Source organism: Hakea prostrata, unplaced genomic scaffold (assembly GCF_041222555.1).
Source record: "Hakea prostrata isolate BN-2017 unplaced genomic scaffold, UWA_Hpros_2 contig_191, whole genome shotgun sequence".
Classification (NCBI taxonomy): Eukaryota; Viridiplantae; Streptophyta; class Magnoliopsida; order Proteales; family Proteaceae; genus Hakea; species Hakea prostrata.
The window spans coordinates 44,282-60,548 of record NW_028291310.1 but is presented as its reverse complement, the minus strand read 5'-3'; the positions used below and the strand labels follow the sequence as shown (position 1 = coordinate 60,548).

The window sequence follows — 16,267 nt, the reverse complement described above, 5'->3', positions numbered from 1 at the left end:
TGTAGAGCTCTCAATGCTAGAGAGAGTAACTCAATAGTGTGTACCTGTTAACGTGCAATAATGGAGTTTGAATGGAACTCTATGATTGTTGCTAACTTCCTAGGAAGTGAAATTTTATCTGCCAATAGAGTATTACTTGGATTATAGTTGTGGAGTCCGATATGAACTCTAAGAGCAATTCGAAATATCCAACTTAATCCAAATTTGTATCCCTATCTTTAAGGAGATTGGATATGATTCAAACTGTAATCTCTTTTTTTTTTTTTTTTTTTTTCATCAACAGGTGTCCCATGATCATGAACGTTGTTTGACACTTCACTTGTAGCCATTCTAAATGAATAGTCTAAGAACAAGATGGAGGTTATACCCAAAAAAATAAGAGCAAATTGCACTAATACCCCAAAATGAAAGCTTTAAAACATTGACACCCCACTTTATGTTTTAAAAACACAAACACCCTATTCATTAAACACACTAGTCCATTCTGTTAGTAAAACCAATAACCCACTATTCATTTTTCTTTAATTCCAAAAATGCCCTTACCCTATCTATTCTCTCACCTCACTCGGATCTCCTCTGCTTCACCTATCCACCTTCACCTCCGGTAGCACCAGCAACACCGCCGCCCGCTGCCTCCTCCACTAACGCCTCCTTTGTCCTCTTGGGAATTGATATACAACAACTTACCGATCACCCGAAGTGCCTTCTTCCTATCTCGGGGTTTTGAATTCGTGTTGCTTCACCATATTTAAGAATTGTTAATTGCAGAGCGTCTTGTTGTGGAACCACTAAAGACCCAAGTGGAAGGAATGGTAGACTGCACTAGTGTTGCAGAAAAATACGTGAATGAACTCATTAATCGGGAGCTGGTTGAAGTTGTAAGTAAGCATTGGGATGGGGAAACCAAAGAGATTACCATTTCTAAGCAGTTTCAGTTGATAAATTTCTGTAGAATTAAGGCGACTGAAGAGAATTTATTCGAGATGGCAGAATTTGAGACAATTCCTCTGAAAGCAAACCGAATCGCAGCACGAGGATTGTACAAGACACACTTCATTTCCAGATCTTTTCTGAGATTGGATTTTCCACCGGAAAGAATATGTTGGGGTCCTCTGCTTGCAAACACCTCACTTCGAGTATTAGATTTAGGTGTGGATTTAACAGACACCAGTGAAATTAAGAGATTAATCCTTCTGAGATACCTGAGAATTAATTACAAAGCATTTTCAACACTCCTGGAGTCAATTTGCAATCTATGGAACCTACAGTTTCTTCGCCTAAAGAATAAGTTGTTCAAGCCAGAGATCTTCAAATCAGAAAAATTATGGGAAATGAAACAATTAAAGCATCTATTATATACTGATGTGCTCTTTCGCCCCCCCCCACCACCAGCAGAAGAAGGCGACAGCAGCAGGCGCGTAGTGTTGTACAACCTCCAGCGCTTAAAGTAATTGTCTGTTAATTGTTGTACATGTGCAATCGACCACCAAGGTCACGGCTTCTCCAACGGTCTCCCGAACCATATTCCCGACATCAACCCCGTCGTCGACGACTGCATCGCCTACTTTGACTCCTTTAGGGCTCAATATCCCTCTCTCCCTTCCTTCCTCTATGTCGAATCCCTAGGCGGCGCCATTGCTCTGCTCATCCACCTCCGGGGAAAGCAACCCGGCAGCACCAACAAACCTTGGGACAGCATCGTCTTGAACGGCGCTATGTGTGGAGTGAGCGACAAGATCAAGCCTCCATGGCCGCTCGAACACCTACTGTCGCTCGTGGCGGCTGTGGTTCTGACGTGGCAGATTGTTCCTACGAAAGGGAACATTGTGGAGGTTTCTTTCAAGGAGGAGTGGAAGAGGAAGTTGGGAATGGCTTCCCCCAGGCGGAGCTAGCACGACGAAGCAGAGAGCTGCTACGGCCGGGGAGCTGCTTAGGGTTTTGAAGGAGCTTCAAGGGAGGTTTGAAGAGGTGGGATTTGCCGATGCTCATCGTTCACGGCGAGCAAGATGTGCTTTGTGACCCGGCTTGTGTCGAAGAGCTCTATCGACGCACTTCCAACAAGGACAAGACGATTCGAATCCACCCTTGGTTGTTGCATCAGCTCATCGGTGAACCACAAGAGAGCGTCGACATGGTCTTCAGCGAGGTCGTAATTGGCTCCGAACTAGAGCCCAGCGTTAGTGGACGAGGCGGCAGGCGGCGGCGTTACTGGTGCTACCGGAAATGAAGGTGGACAGGTGAAGCAGAGGAGATCCAAGTGAGGTGAGAGAATAGATAGGGTAAGGGCATTTTTAGAATTAAAGAAAAATGAACAGTGGGTTAATGGTTTTACTAACAGAATGGACTAGTGTGTTTAATGAATGGGGTGTTTGTGTTTTTAAAACATAAAGTGGGGTGTCAATGTTTTAAAGCCTTCATTTTGGGGTGTCAGTGTAATTTGCTCAAAAAATAAAATACACATTCGGCCAATGCAGGGTTGGTTGAGTGCTAAAGATCCATGCTTCTTAGTGGAGAGGTCTTGGATACGACCCTTGTAAACGGCATTACATTTCCAGTATTAAAAGAAAAGCACCAATACCAAAAAAATACACATTCAACTTCTCTAAGTAATCTAGAAATCAACTATGCAACATTCAATTGATGGAAAAGTCATCATTGTTCGTGACAATAAAAGGATGAAAAAAATCTGTATCATACACACCAAGCAAAAGCATGAACGTGCAAAACATGCATGTAGAAAACAATAGTTCTTATAGGAATTTCATTCCTAAGGCCCAGGGGTTCCCTTAATTGAAGGCAAGCTTTAAAAGCTTTGTTGCCGTGACACACCCCAAAACCCTTTTTATGAAACAAGCATTAGTAAAAGAAATGATTGTTATGAGATAATTATCAACTTCAGCGAAAGGGTAGGATTTGCTAAAACCTTAAAAACGCGGCCGCGCGGCTACTCTTCCTTTCCCTTCTCTAGGTTATTTGGTAGCATCTTTTTAGTAGTTTCTCTTATGGGAGCAACTCCCAGACCAACTCTAATATGATCGTTTCTTATCTTATCCATCCTAGTTTTGCCACTCATCCATCTTAGCATTCTCATTTCTGCTACACTGAGTTTATCTATATGATTCTTTTTACGAAGGGTAGGATTTGCCCTAAAAGGGGGGGGGGGGTTTTTTTTTTTTTTTTTTGATGCTGAATAAAACTTGCTATTACTTAAGGTAGTAGTTACAAAGATTAGTAGTATTTATTACAACTAATGTTTTCTGATATTCTACGGAGGATACGAATGCTATATGAGTGAACCATTGTTAGAGTGTGGGCTGACTAAAATCCTTAAGGTTAGTATCCTTAATATTACATATTATATTTACCAAAAGCGGGATATAAGCTATTGGCCACTTGTTATGATTCCGTAGTAAAAATAGGTCTAGTACATCCTTCTCATTGTACTATATTTCATCTAGTTGAGTTTTTTTTTTTTTTTTTTTTTTTTTTTTTTGTGCTTGATCTATCACGATATTCTTTCTATTGCCTTTATCAAGAGAAGTGAGGATGGAGCATATGGATCATGATGGAAATTGTCAAAGCGATTGCTGGGTATACCCAACAAAACCCAATTGCTTTGTATACGAATGAATTATGGCACTTACTTCCTCAGTTACCTGTGTTAAGTCTGAAAATGATTACCCAAAAAAGGGAGAGAGAGAGAGAGAGAGAGGGGAAAAAAAAACCATACGCAGGAGAGGGAGAGGGAATGATAGAATAAAAGACAATGCCTTTTTTTCCCCTTAATTTCTTGGTGAAAAAGAAAATGTCATTAGTGAAGTGAAAAAAACTTGTAGTGTTACACAACTTCAGCATAAACCTTGTTTTGAAACTAAAGAAGTTGAGAGAGATTGAGAGAAACTCTTGCTTCGTCTTCCCTTCGTGAGAGGAAATTGAGAGAAATTGGAGAGAAACCTTCCTCCGTCTTCTGTTATCTGAAGAAGTTGAGAGAGATTGAGAAAAATAGAAGCCAAAGGTGAAAGAGATTGAGTCGTTTAAGTTTCCATCTTAAAGCTGCAGAAGTGGAATTTTTTTTCTGAGATCGTGGTTTTTGCCGAGTGGTTGAGATCTTTTTACCATATAAAAAAATAAATATCTTTTACTTAATAAATATCGTGGTTTTGATTTGATTTTACATATTTAAATAAGAAAAAAATATAAAGGATACCAAAAAAGAAAAAAAAATTAAATGACAGAAAAATTAATATAAAAAATAAGATATTTGAATAAAAGTAAAGAGTATAATAGTAAGTGAAAGATTTGCGGCAAAAGAGTAGTACATGCTTTTATATAATAGTATGATATGATATATATACACTCTGGGTAGGGAGGCCCTATCTTGCCACTCTGAATGAGAAAAATAGTAAAATGCTATGGAGCTTTTTACTTTGAAGAAAAATATCTTCAACTGGCTGTGGAATTGGTGAAGAGAGAAGTGAAGTGTAGTTCGTCCAAATAACCCCACAGAGTAGTTAGCTGAATTATAACTTTGAAGAAATTATTGAAAACCTGCTTCAACTGCTCATTAACAGTACCAATTAACGAAACAAGCAACCAAACAAGGGCATATGGAGAAATGGGCCAACCTGGGGGCAAATATGACTGTACATCAACATGTTGCTGCAGTTGGTGAAACTTAAAACTAACTTTCTAATATCTCCATTAACATTAATGGAGTAGTGTTGATGTAACAAGCAAAGATGCCACCACTGTAACGGATGAACAGAATGTTCGGATTCTGTGGATGGAAGGAAATCACTTCCTGCTCTAATCCACCAAGTTCAACCCTAAAACCACTTGGTCCTGGTAATCGACATCTGAGTAACCATCTGCAATTCTCTGGATGATAAACCCATATCGTAATGGCAGAATCTCCTGTTAGAAAACGCTTAAACACTGCCAAATGAAGTAGACCATCGACAGACTCACTCATGCCAAACTCCTGCCAAACGATGTCGCCACTCTTGGGAGCTTTAATCATCTCTATTGCACCAGGATTACCATTATCCTTCTCCTCCTCTGCATGATACACGAAGATGTATTCCATAAAATAACCACCCACCATCCAGTAAAGAGCTCCTTTTATCACACAAACACCCAAATTCCGTCGACAATATCTTGAGAAACACTTATGAATATCATCACTTACAGTCAGGGTGGACAACCGCCATTTCCCAGTTTGGGAAGAGAAAATTTCCAACTCAATGATATTGTTTTTGGATAGAGAAGCCTCTGCACGCACAACTTTGTATCCAAAAGCATAACTATCAGTGCTGGCTTCGACAATAAGACCTATGCAGTCTCTCCCAGTCGGCTTGTTGTTGATAGTTGAGGGATCTGCACCGCACCCCGGGAACTATTAGCTTTTATCCACAAATACTCCTTTAGAGCTGAAACGTACATGAAGTACTTTCTTTAAGGTATTTAGACACCCCGAATTGTGCAATACGGGTTCTAAAAGTGTCTTCACCCCGAATTGTGCAATACGGGTTCTAAAAGTGTCTTCACCCCAAGATCAGTCAGCTCAAACCTTTAAGGTTGCACCCCAGAAAGGTTTACTCAAGGTATAATCAGGTTATGTTCACTGCTTAACAGAATAACAGGGAGAGAGAGAGAGAGAGGAGGAGGAGTAATTCTGTGTGTCAAGAATGAGCACGAAATGGAGTTTATATAGAGCCCCAAAGGCTGTGGGTGAAAGGGTAAGGCTGTGAGGGTACCTTTCAGCTCAACTCTCTTCAGCAAGGTACCTCCAGCTGACATCCCTACAGGAGAGTGCCACTCAAATGGCATCTCCACGTATTCACCCAGTAGTGGGCTTTCCTGGGCCCATGACAAACTGGGCCTTCCGGATCAAGCCCACGACCCACGGCCCAAGTCCCAAGTCATATAGATATATTAATATTAATATATATATCTATCTATATAATCATGGTAGGGTCACTATAGGGTATCAAGTAAATTAATAATACCTGAGCTCTTACTATATAAAAACCATATAATCAAATCCTCTCCACCCGATGTGGGACTAAATAAAACCATGGATAAAAGACATAATTAAAATAAATAAAATATTTATATAAAATTTTAAACATATTTACAACATGGATGTCTCTTCTTAGGGGAATTGGGAAGTGAGTAACCAACCCTGGTGAGGGGATTGTAGATGTAATACCAGGTGAAAGCCAAATGAGGAGGCGGCGATGTAATCCCAGAGCTGTCACGACAAAGTAAAAGCCCATTCGAACAACAGATGTAGAATCCAAAATCATCACCAAAAAGTCTCTTGATGACTTCAGGGTCCACTTCCACTCTATCTTCAAACGAACTAGGATTACTGGAATTTGTTTCACTCTTCAAACTCCAAGAAAGTCTCTGAGTTGGGTCTTTAAACTCTCGGTAATAGTTCCAGTTTGGTGTTTGGAAGAAATACAAGGGAACAGGATCGGTTTTGTTTCTTTTGATTATTTTCACACGGAAATAATCATTGGAGATAACCTGGTGCCATCTCTTTGATACGCATTTGAATCTGAAAATTGATTTTAGCGGCAGCCGACTGAGGATCTCTACAAGAACATCATCGCTGCTACAAAGTTCCAAGGAGAAGAAGACGTCATCATCATCATCGACTTCACTGAGATGTGGATATCTCCCTAGTCTTTCTCTTTCCATCCTCTTCCTCTGAGAAGCAAGAATCGATCAGAAACAATGAAGTTGAGAAAATGAACATATAAATGTACCCTGAGAGTAAAAGTCGCAGTAAGCATCCGTTGAAAAGCAGGATCGCATGAAAAGAAAAGCAAACTTAGTTATTTAGGATTGTGACACGTGACATTAATTACCCAAAGGTCATTATTAGAATCCAACTAAGAATCATAGTTCATTGTGTCAGCGACATATCGCCGACACAGGCCATAACGCCATGCTGTGGGGCGACCCCGACCTCACCCAGCGACACGACGTTTACCAAATGTCGGCGACATATCGCCCTATGTCGGCGATATGTCGCCGAAAAGTCGATATATAGCCGAAAAATCGGCGATATGTCGCTACATTCGCCATATATAACAGCCTTTCATTTGTTTTTCGCCGATTTTTCGTTCGCTTTTTGCCAAAGTGATGTAAGGCCTCTAAAAGCTCCAGGGGCGCTGCCCCCACACCCCCGCCCCTCCCCGGACCCCCGCCCGCTCACCGGGGAGCGGGACCCCGTATCCGTCGGCAACAATATGTGAAGCATGAGCCATACTCAACATAGTTGTATAATGAATTGTAAACTTTAGTACATCTCTTTACTACTTGTGTATTTGTGTTCTCTTTGCATATTTACATTAGTTTATATGAATTTTCCAAACTTCCAGTTTTGCCCGCATATAGTTGGACATGTGTCAATTATAAACTTTAGGTTAGGTGATGTTTTAGGTCAAAATAACACCCCCAATGTGTTTATTGGCCTCAAATTAGGTTACACGTCAAATTTCATGTCAAAATGACCCCAAATACCCCTTGAAACAGGGGTTCGATTTTTCATCGAACCCTTACCAAAAGTCGAGCGACTTTTGGCGACATGTCGCCGGCAGAAAAGCGTTGAGTCCGACCACGGCGACGAGTCGACATGTCGAACCTTGCTAGGAATAGAACTTAATAAATTTTTAATTAAATATTAATGCTATATACCACAGCAGGGTCACACCTGGGTTTAGGCTTCGTTCGCATCAAATCCTTACTATATATAAACAAGATAATTAGCTCATTTCTGCTTGATGTGAGCCTAAAATTTTTATTATAAAAATCATACGATAAAAGACATGATTGAAACATATATTTAAATAAAAAATAATATACATAAAGTTTTAAACATATTTCCAAGAAAAGATACTTGATATTCATCATGGGGATGAAAACCAATTTATAGAAGCTAGAAATTGTATGAAATAAGGTTTATTCAATTTGGTAGGTGATAGTCTATCTACCAATCCGTGTGGTTGGATACTTGGAAAGACAGTGCTACAACCACCTTTTCCATTAACCTCCAAGCACCATCGATGTACAATTGCATGCCTACTTCATCAATCAATATACAAGAACTTGGAACAAAAGCTAGCACATTTAACAAAGGTGGCCACTGGATTTGGAAGAGGCAATCATTCAAATACTACCATTACCTTTGTTATCATTTTCACATGAAAGATTCTTCGATCACAATAGATTGTCTTCACATGATGATGTTTTGAGAGGAATTAAAATGGTGCAGCATCATTTTGAATATATTGTTGCTATTGTCAAGAAGCCCAAATCGCAGTTGAACATATCGTTCTAAGTTCTAACATGTTATTTCAGCTCATAGATCTGGTCTATGCTCAGCTCAACTCTTTGAACAACAACATATTTTCTGAGGTTGTAGTGATCAACTGGCAATGGTAACAGAAACACTAGCTGTCAAATATGCCTTGCTCATGGCAATGGATGGGTCTATCGAAGATTATTTTTCAAGATCCATGAGGTCTAGCCTTCCCCAAGGGGCACTTAACCTGCCAGTGACAATGTGGATTGCAAGTTGGGAACTAGATCGCACTTAACGGTGAAATATCACGATTTTGCCTTCCTTGATAAAAACATTTGCCATACACCAACCCACAAACTCATTTGGTTTAAACAAAAAGTGGTTTAAATCCAGCTTCTTGTTGTGTACCTTAAATGGCAAACTTGGTTTGTCCATTGCCTAAATTTATTTTTATTCTTATAAAAAAAGCACAGTGAGATGAAATCGATCGAACTGCCCGTGGCTGAAAATTAAGAAGAAAGACTCAGGAATGTGACTGAGAACAAGTATACGGGATGGGACCCTGTGATTTTACTAATCAAACCTGTTAACCCCAGCTATGGCGTGTGAGAAAGATAAAAGCTACTCTAATTATTACGTATCAAAGAAGATCATATTTACCCTGAAATGAGATTGACGATCAACTCCACGAGAGGAGCTAGGATTTAAGATACGAGGAGGTCAAAGAATGAATTGCAAAATCTCTATACTGGTGATAAAGCAAAAAGAGCTTTGGGTGATAGTAATTGTAATAATTTCTCTAGTCTGTGTAATACTTTACAAAAACAATAAGCAAGTGAAAAAGGATAAAAACACAATGACATTGGCTACCCGATTGAAGTTTCAATCTTGGACCGTAGGCCACACGGCACTGCCACAGCACAAAAGCAATTTCGGATAGAAAGAGATAATAGTTGACTTTTGGGTAGGAATCAAATTAAGGTAAAACTTTTAAATATGAAATATGAATGATCAGAGAAATTCTACTATAAAAACTCTCATAATTAAATAGAGAATCCCTCGCATCCCCTTTTCATAGAAGAAAACTTCATCTGCTCAAATCAATATGCAGTTGTCATATGCCTTGAGCCAGCTTTCATTTCCAGAAAATGCAGTCCTGCTCTCACACATTATCCTCTGGGATCCCAGACTTCGTCAGCAACTGCCACCAGTAGATTATGGGGACGACGATCACCAGTCCCTGCTGTGGTGGCTGCTGCAGTTCAGCCGATCGCAAACATCCCCACTGTACCACCGGAGAAGGTGGAGCTCCTCAAATCACTTAGTGGGTGGGTGGGAGAAGGGAATGTCTTGCCGCTGTTAAAACCAGCGGAGAAAAGTTGGCAACCACACGATTTCTTGCCAGACTCAACCCTTCCATCAGATGAATTTACGGAGCAAGTTTTGGGCTTGCGTGGAGAGAACAACAGGATTGCCTGATGAGTACTTGGTGGTATTAGTGGGTGATCTAATCACAGAAGAAGCTTGCCATCATACACATCTTTCCTCAATAGATTCGAAGGGATCAAAGATCCAACTGGAAACAGCCCCGATGGTTGGTCTGTTTGGATTCGATCTTGGACGGCTGAAGAGAACCGGCATGGAGATCTTCTCAACAAGTATTTATACTTGTCTGGACGAGTCAACATGCATATGGTCGAACGCACCATACAAAACCTTATCACCGCTGGCACGGTGAGCTATTGATTCTTCATATTAAAAAGCTAGGGTTGGCTGGCATTTTTACGTGAATACATGTTAGGTACTTTTGACTAATACATCAAAAGCTCTAAAGCTAATGATATGCATGCATTAGGTAAAATCAAATGGATCTTACTAAATGTTGTGTCCTAGCTGGTGCTGCTTAGTGTAGTTTTGGGACTGCATCATGACACGGACCGAGTTTGTTCGATTTCTATCTTCTTCCTTTCTTTCTTTTTCTTCACCCAAGTAAAAGATGAAATCTCCACATGTTTATTTAAATAATCGGGAAATTAAAATTTACCATGCAATGTTGGACAGCACAAGCCACATTAACTAACTATCGAGGACCCAACATTTTAGTAATATCTATTTTGTATGGTATGACATTAAAACCCATGCACTACCATCGTGGGACTGAGATTTTGAGTCTTGAAGATGTATGTGTTTTCCTGACATTTATCCACCATACATTACGTCTACCTTTGAGTGCTAACACAATAAATCAGAGGTGAGACTCCGAGTGAGTATCAATAGAACCCTTCTAATATGTAGTAAAAGTATGAAAAGAGCACATACTAAACATCTAGATTCTGAAATTTTCACCACTCATGAATGCATCTGTGTATCTTTGACATTTTATTTGCTCTTTTGGTGTCTAATGACGAGCCCAATATTAAAAATCACTCCGTACATGGGAATCACGTACACTTCATTTCAAGAACGGGCAACATTCATAACACATGGCAAAACAGCTTTGTTGGCAAAGCAAAGCGGTGATCCTGTGTTAGCCACTATCTGTGGTACCATTGCAGCTGACGAGAAGCGACATGAAAAAGGGTATCAACGGATGATGGAGAAGCTATTAGAGGTAGACCCCACAGATGCCATGCTAGCAATTGCTGATACTTTGGGTCCAAACATTACGATGCCGGCCTACTTGATGTTCGATGGTGAAAACTCGAATATCTTCAACCATTTCTCCATTGTCACACAGAAGCTTGGTGTTTACACCATTGCCGATTACTTGGACATATTAGAGTTCTTGATTGGGAGATGGAAGCTGGAGAAGGTTGTGGGTCTCAACGGTGAAGGCCAGAAAGCCCAGGATTTGGTTTGTGGGTTGCCTCGTAAGATTCGAAAACTACAAGAATGGGCTGAAGAACGAGCCCGAAGATGAAGCCACAAACCCTACGCTTTAGTTGGATCTTCAACAAAGAAGTCACTGTGTAGTGATTTTTAAATATTATTACCTAGAAGACGAAGCCACAAACCCTATGCTTTAGCTGGATCTTCAATAAAGAAGTCACTGTGTAGTGTTTTTTAAATATTATAATAATAATAATCCAGCATGATAAGATAATAAAAATCACATGTTAATTTTGATTAATTTTTATCACCTCAATTTTCTCATGTGTCAATTTCCATGGGGTGGCTTTCTAGAGAGAAATTGATGAAAATTGACAAGAAGAAATTGTGGCGACATGAATCCAATTTAAATTAGTGTGAGAAGTGAGAACAATGTTTTTTCTTCTTAAAAAAATATTCAAACAATTAAGCTCCCAATTAATAGTTGAGAAATAAATGGTGAGTGGCATTGTGTTCTAAACTAATATTGGTATATTATGTATCCAAACAATGTATAGCTTGTATCTTTTATTATTATACAAACAACCCCCTCCCCTCAATTTGTCTCCCTTTTCTTCTTCTTTTTGGGTAATCATGCATCTAAATGGTATGTATCTAGAGGTGGAGTCAAGATTTAACATCGAAAGGGGTTAGATACCAATGTTTCACACAAGACACAACAAATTTTCTACCCATTATCTTTCTCGTAAAATTTTTTCTTCAAATAGGAGTCCAAAAACTTATATTTCATGCATGGAAAAGGTGTTAGAGGGGAAATTTCAAATTTTGGGAAGTGAATAGGGGGAATTTCAAAAAATTGGGAGGCGGAGAAGTGTTGATATTTCACCGTCAACGACACGCATCTCGGCGGTGAATATTGAGAAGGACCTGATGGGTGGGAATGACGGCATCGCTGTGGTGATTGTCTCGCAGATGACGGCATGGTTGCTCAAAAGCGAGGATGGCTGGGGAGAGGCTGAGGTATAAGACAAAATTGCCCTTGATGGGGAAAGGTTTCCAACTACCATTACACTGAGAGAGGATGATAGGGCTTATGTTGTATATGGTAAGTTTGACAAGGGTATGGCTGGGAATATGGTTGTAGAAGAGTTTAGCATAGAAGAAATGGAGTGGCCTAGGTTGAAGAACACTGAAGGGACCGTTTGGTTGTGGGCTTTGGTTGGTTTTGGTTTAGTTTATTTCTTGCTTTGGAGGTTTCAGATGGGTCGGCTTGTAAACAACCTGAACAAGAAGGCTACCTGAGTCCTAGATGAAATTTTCAATCATGGGAGGAGGTTTCTATGAGGCAAGTGTGGGGAGGAAAAATGCATCGTCCTTGAAAAGTTACCTAGCAATCTTATTCATTGCGAGCAAAAGTAGCACATAAGTTTGTTATCCATTGAGTGTAAAGAGGCCAAACTTTCAAACTTGAAACTGAAAGGGCCATTCCTTGAAAAGTTGTATGATAGTTCATCTGAGGGTGAAATTGTGCTTGGTATCGTGAGAAAATTTTATCTTATCATCATGAAAAAGTAATTGTGATAGCTAGTAATAATGAATCTCATGTCAATGTAGGATTTGATTGGTCTTAAGATCCATGCTTCTTAATGAAGAGATTGTGGCTTCAAACCATGCAAATGGCATATGTAATATCCTCATTTGCCATATATATAAAATTCTTTTTGCCTATTACAAAAATAATGAATTTTTTTCTTTGGTGATAAGTAAAAAATAGTAGCCAACTGGGTCGAATCACGGTTGGTACAATAGCCCGGGTTGGGACCGGTTCCAGAAGTAAACCCAAAGGTGCCTTGATCACAAAGGAACTCAACAGCTATAGGAAGAAACGTGATCCTGCCAAGTTTAATATAGGCAATCATGCCCCATATGGAAACTGAGGGAGGAAACCGTATGATCGCATGGCTACAAATGGGACTTGTGAATTGATCCAACTGTTGGCAATGAGAGGTAAACCCTATATGAATCAAAGCATAACACAAAGAAAATGTAATTTTTGAATCATTTCCCTCCAAGTAGCTCTCGGGCTTGCCAAAATTCTTTGGAGGTGCTCTTATTGATTTAATCATCAGAGGTGGCTTCCCAACCACTGAGTCAGCCCATGTCTGACATTTGTTTTGTAGGCATGAGTAAGAGTAAGAGCAGCACATAAGTATGTTTTCCAAAGGACCATTCCTTACAAAACTGTATGATAGTTCATCTGGGGTGAAATTGTGCTTGGTATTGTGAATAAATTTTATCTTATCATTATGAAAAAAATAAATGTGATAGCTAGTAATAATAAATCTCATGCCAATATAGGGATGATCGGTTTTTAAGATCCATGCTTCTTAATGAAGAGATTGTGGCTTCAAATCTTGCGTATTATATACATAAATTTTTTTTTAAAAAATAAATGAATCTTTTTTTTTAACTTTCTTTCCTAGTATAGTAATTGATACAAAGATTTAACAGAATAACAACCATTACCAGAAGGCCCCGTAGCTGCAAATCATAACCTCTTACCCGCTCAGGGCGGATCTTAAGAATAGAGCGCATTTCCCGGGGGTGAAGAGGTTACGAATGAGGGTAGTATTCCATCTACCAGATTCATCTAGAAGGTCTTCAACCCAAGTAAGAGGACAGCCTACTCGTCTTCGAGAGTTTATCTTGAAACCAATACAAAGAAGATTTACCACAAAATAATCATGAAGAACTAGTGTGCAACTATTTAACAGTGAGCAAGAAAACAAACCGATATAATTTGATTTTTTTTTCCCGGGGGGGGGGGGGGGTTTGGGTTACAAGGGTGGTATTTATATCATGGAGAATGGGATGATCAAGATAAGGAATGGGAATTTTTAACTAAACTAGTAAAAATATACGTGCAAATGCACCTGTTCGTATCTTTGAATTTGAAATTCAACGCAAATGATTAAAAGTGCAGTTGAGACGGAGAGAGAGATGCGATGTAATGTTGGTATTCCCTTCAATGCATGAGATAATGTGATTAAACAAGTTGAATTCTTTAAATACGTCACAGCTTAGGCAATCAAAGCGCCCTTGTTTTCTAGCTCTTAAAGAGAAAAAAAAAAGGGTACAACAAAAATTAAAAATAGCAATAACCATAAAGAGGAAGAAGGGCAATCTATAAGATTTATTTCTTGGCATGCCCACCTAAAGCAAAGAAACCAGATTCTAGACTCTGCCTTGCTTTTGCTATTGTATTTTCTTTGTCGACTTTTCAACAAGGATCTCAATGATGTGGGGTTTGGTAAGTATGGTGGATGGAGTAGAGAAATAAAACTTATGGTTTTTCTTTTTGGTAAATAAAAAAATTAAAAAAAATAATTGTACGTACTTAATTTTAGTTTGAGGATCATTTCATTTTCTAATATTGAGGGGATGAGTTAGAAGGAGATAGTGGTATTAATTAATATTAATTATTATGAATAATTACAAAGGCCCTCTTATTTTTTTTTTTTTTTTAATATTAAATTTTTTTTAAGGTTTTATATTTTTTTTTTTTGTATGGGGAAACTCGCAAGGGAAGAGACACACCCCATTTAATATTAATTTTTTTTTTTTTTTTAAACAAAAAAAAATTTTGGGTTTTTTTGTTATTTAGGAAAAAAAAACCATTTTATTTTGTTTTATTTAAAATTGGGTTTTTTTTTTAGAAAAAAAAAAGCCACCCCCCCCCTCAGTGCTGAAAAAAACAAAAAGGAGGAAGGTGCAGTGTCTATTTTTCCTTTTCTTGGATTGGGGGGGTTAAAAACTAATATTATATCATTTAAGAGCTTAAAAGAATATTGACTACGCCTTATCTCATAGGCTAAGATTGCTTAATGGTGTAAGAAATATTAAGGTTAAAAAATAGAAAGATGTCACGTCATCAATTAACTAACAAAACTTAATTACAGGGGGCATATTAGTAATTTTGAGCAAAGTCTGAGTTTGGGTAAGTAACGTAAAAAGTACAGTGGATAAGATAATAATTAAGCTATAGTACAAGGTGGCATTAGTAAATATATGAAGGGCAAAATCGACATTACATTTCTAAACTTAATGACCTTTTAACACCTTTAGAAGTGAAGGGAGGCAATAGTAATTTTATAAGGAAACTTTAATTACAAACATATTAAGCCTATCCAATTGGAATGACATTGAGGGTATTTTAAGAAAGAAAATGTAGCCATCCTTCTCTAGTTCATGCTTTTATAATAGTAATAATAATAATATGATATGAAATATGATAGTATGATAGTAGGATATGATTATTAATAAAGATTCTAGCTAAATCATGATAAAGGAAAACCCAAATGCTGAATTACTAGAGTCCAAATCCTCTACCCTTGCAGGTAAAGGGTCGTACTACCCTCACATGCCTTTACTGCACACTTTTAGGACTGGTCCACCTCTAGTGCACCTTTTTAGAGCTCATAGGCCTTCCTTTTAACTATGTAGTGGAGTGAGTGTGAGGGTAGAGGATCCAATTCCTTCTAATAAGGGAATTATTGACTTCAAATAATAAAAATAAATAAATAAGAAATCAAAAAGGAAAATAAATAAAAAATTATTTAGCTGAAATTTAATAATATGGATTTTTTTGGATGAATAAACTAAATTAACAAAACCCCAAAGGGGAGAGAAAAATGTACAAAGGGGAAAGAAGGGGGAGGAAGGAGAGCAACCAGTCTTTAAGAAGAAAATTGGAGGGTAGAGCGAGCTCTAACCTCAGGTAACGACAATGAGCTTGTTCCTTGGGATATCAACAACCAAGGGATGGAAGATGAGCTGGAGCCTGGTTGAAACATTAGAACAAGCTTTCCAAATCCTGTCCATAGATCTAGATTTAGAAATCTATCTCTTAAGGTTCCTTTCCCACCACAAGTGATAGATAGTAGCACGAAAGACCATTCCATCAACATGATTACAGATAGTAACCAAAAAAACACTTCAAAACCCATGAGGGAAGGGGCCAGATAGAGGGAGTGGGCAAGAGGTCAAGAGGAAAATAGGTGGTCAAGATCCTCTGAATCATTCTAGCAAAAAGTGTAGTTAGGGTTAACAGGGATATGATGG

General features: G+C 38.6%; 1 protein-coding gene and 2 pseudogenes across 1 annotated transcript; 2 read left to right on the top strand and 1 right to left on the bottom strand.

The window, feature by feature from the left end:
• Positions 1-1,472: 1,472 nt before the first annotated feature.
• Positions 1,473-2,181, top strand: LOC148998676 (caffeoylshikimate esterase-like; annotated as a pseudogene).
• A 2,500-nt stretch (positions 2,182-4,681) lies between these two features.
• On the bottom strand, positions 4,682-7,650 carry LOC148998675 (F-box protein At5g03970-like). The gene is made up of 3 exons (XM_089141789.1): positions 7,576-7,650; positions 6,184-6,717; positions 4,682-5,395 (listed from the first exon to the last, which is right to left on the bottom strand). Exons 1-3 carry the CDS (start codon positions 7,648-7,650, stop codon positions 4,682-4,684), a joined length of 1,323 nt encoding a protein of 440 aa, XP_088997915.1.
• An 800-nt stretch (positions 7,651-8,450) lies between these two features.
• On the top strand, positions 8,451-11,290 carry LOC148998674 (stearoyl-[acyl-carrier-protein] 9-desaturase 6, chloroplastic pseudogene; annotated as a pseudogene).
• The last annotated feature ends 4,977 nt before the right edge of the window (positions 11,291-16,267 follow it).

Bases quoted from the DNA above. Each gene is read 5' to 3' on its own strand.
- LOC148998675 (XM_089141789.1), bottom strand. From the start codon at position 7,650: ATGTCGACTCGTCGCCGTGGTCGGACTCAACGCTTTTCTGCCGGCGAC. The intron at 6,718-7,575 runs GTAAGGGTTCGA...CTTGCTTCTCAG, and splicing joins CAAAAGTCGCTCGACTTTTG to AGGAAGAGGATGGAAAGAGA. The intron at 5,396-6,183 runs GTTGGTTACTCA...AAAAGCTAATAG, and splicing joins TCTACAATCCCCTCACCAGG to TTCCCGGGGTGCGGTGCAGA.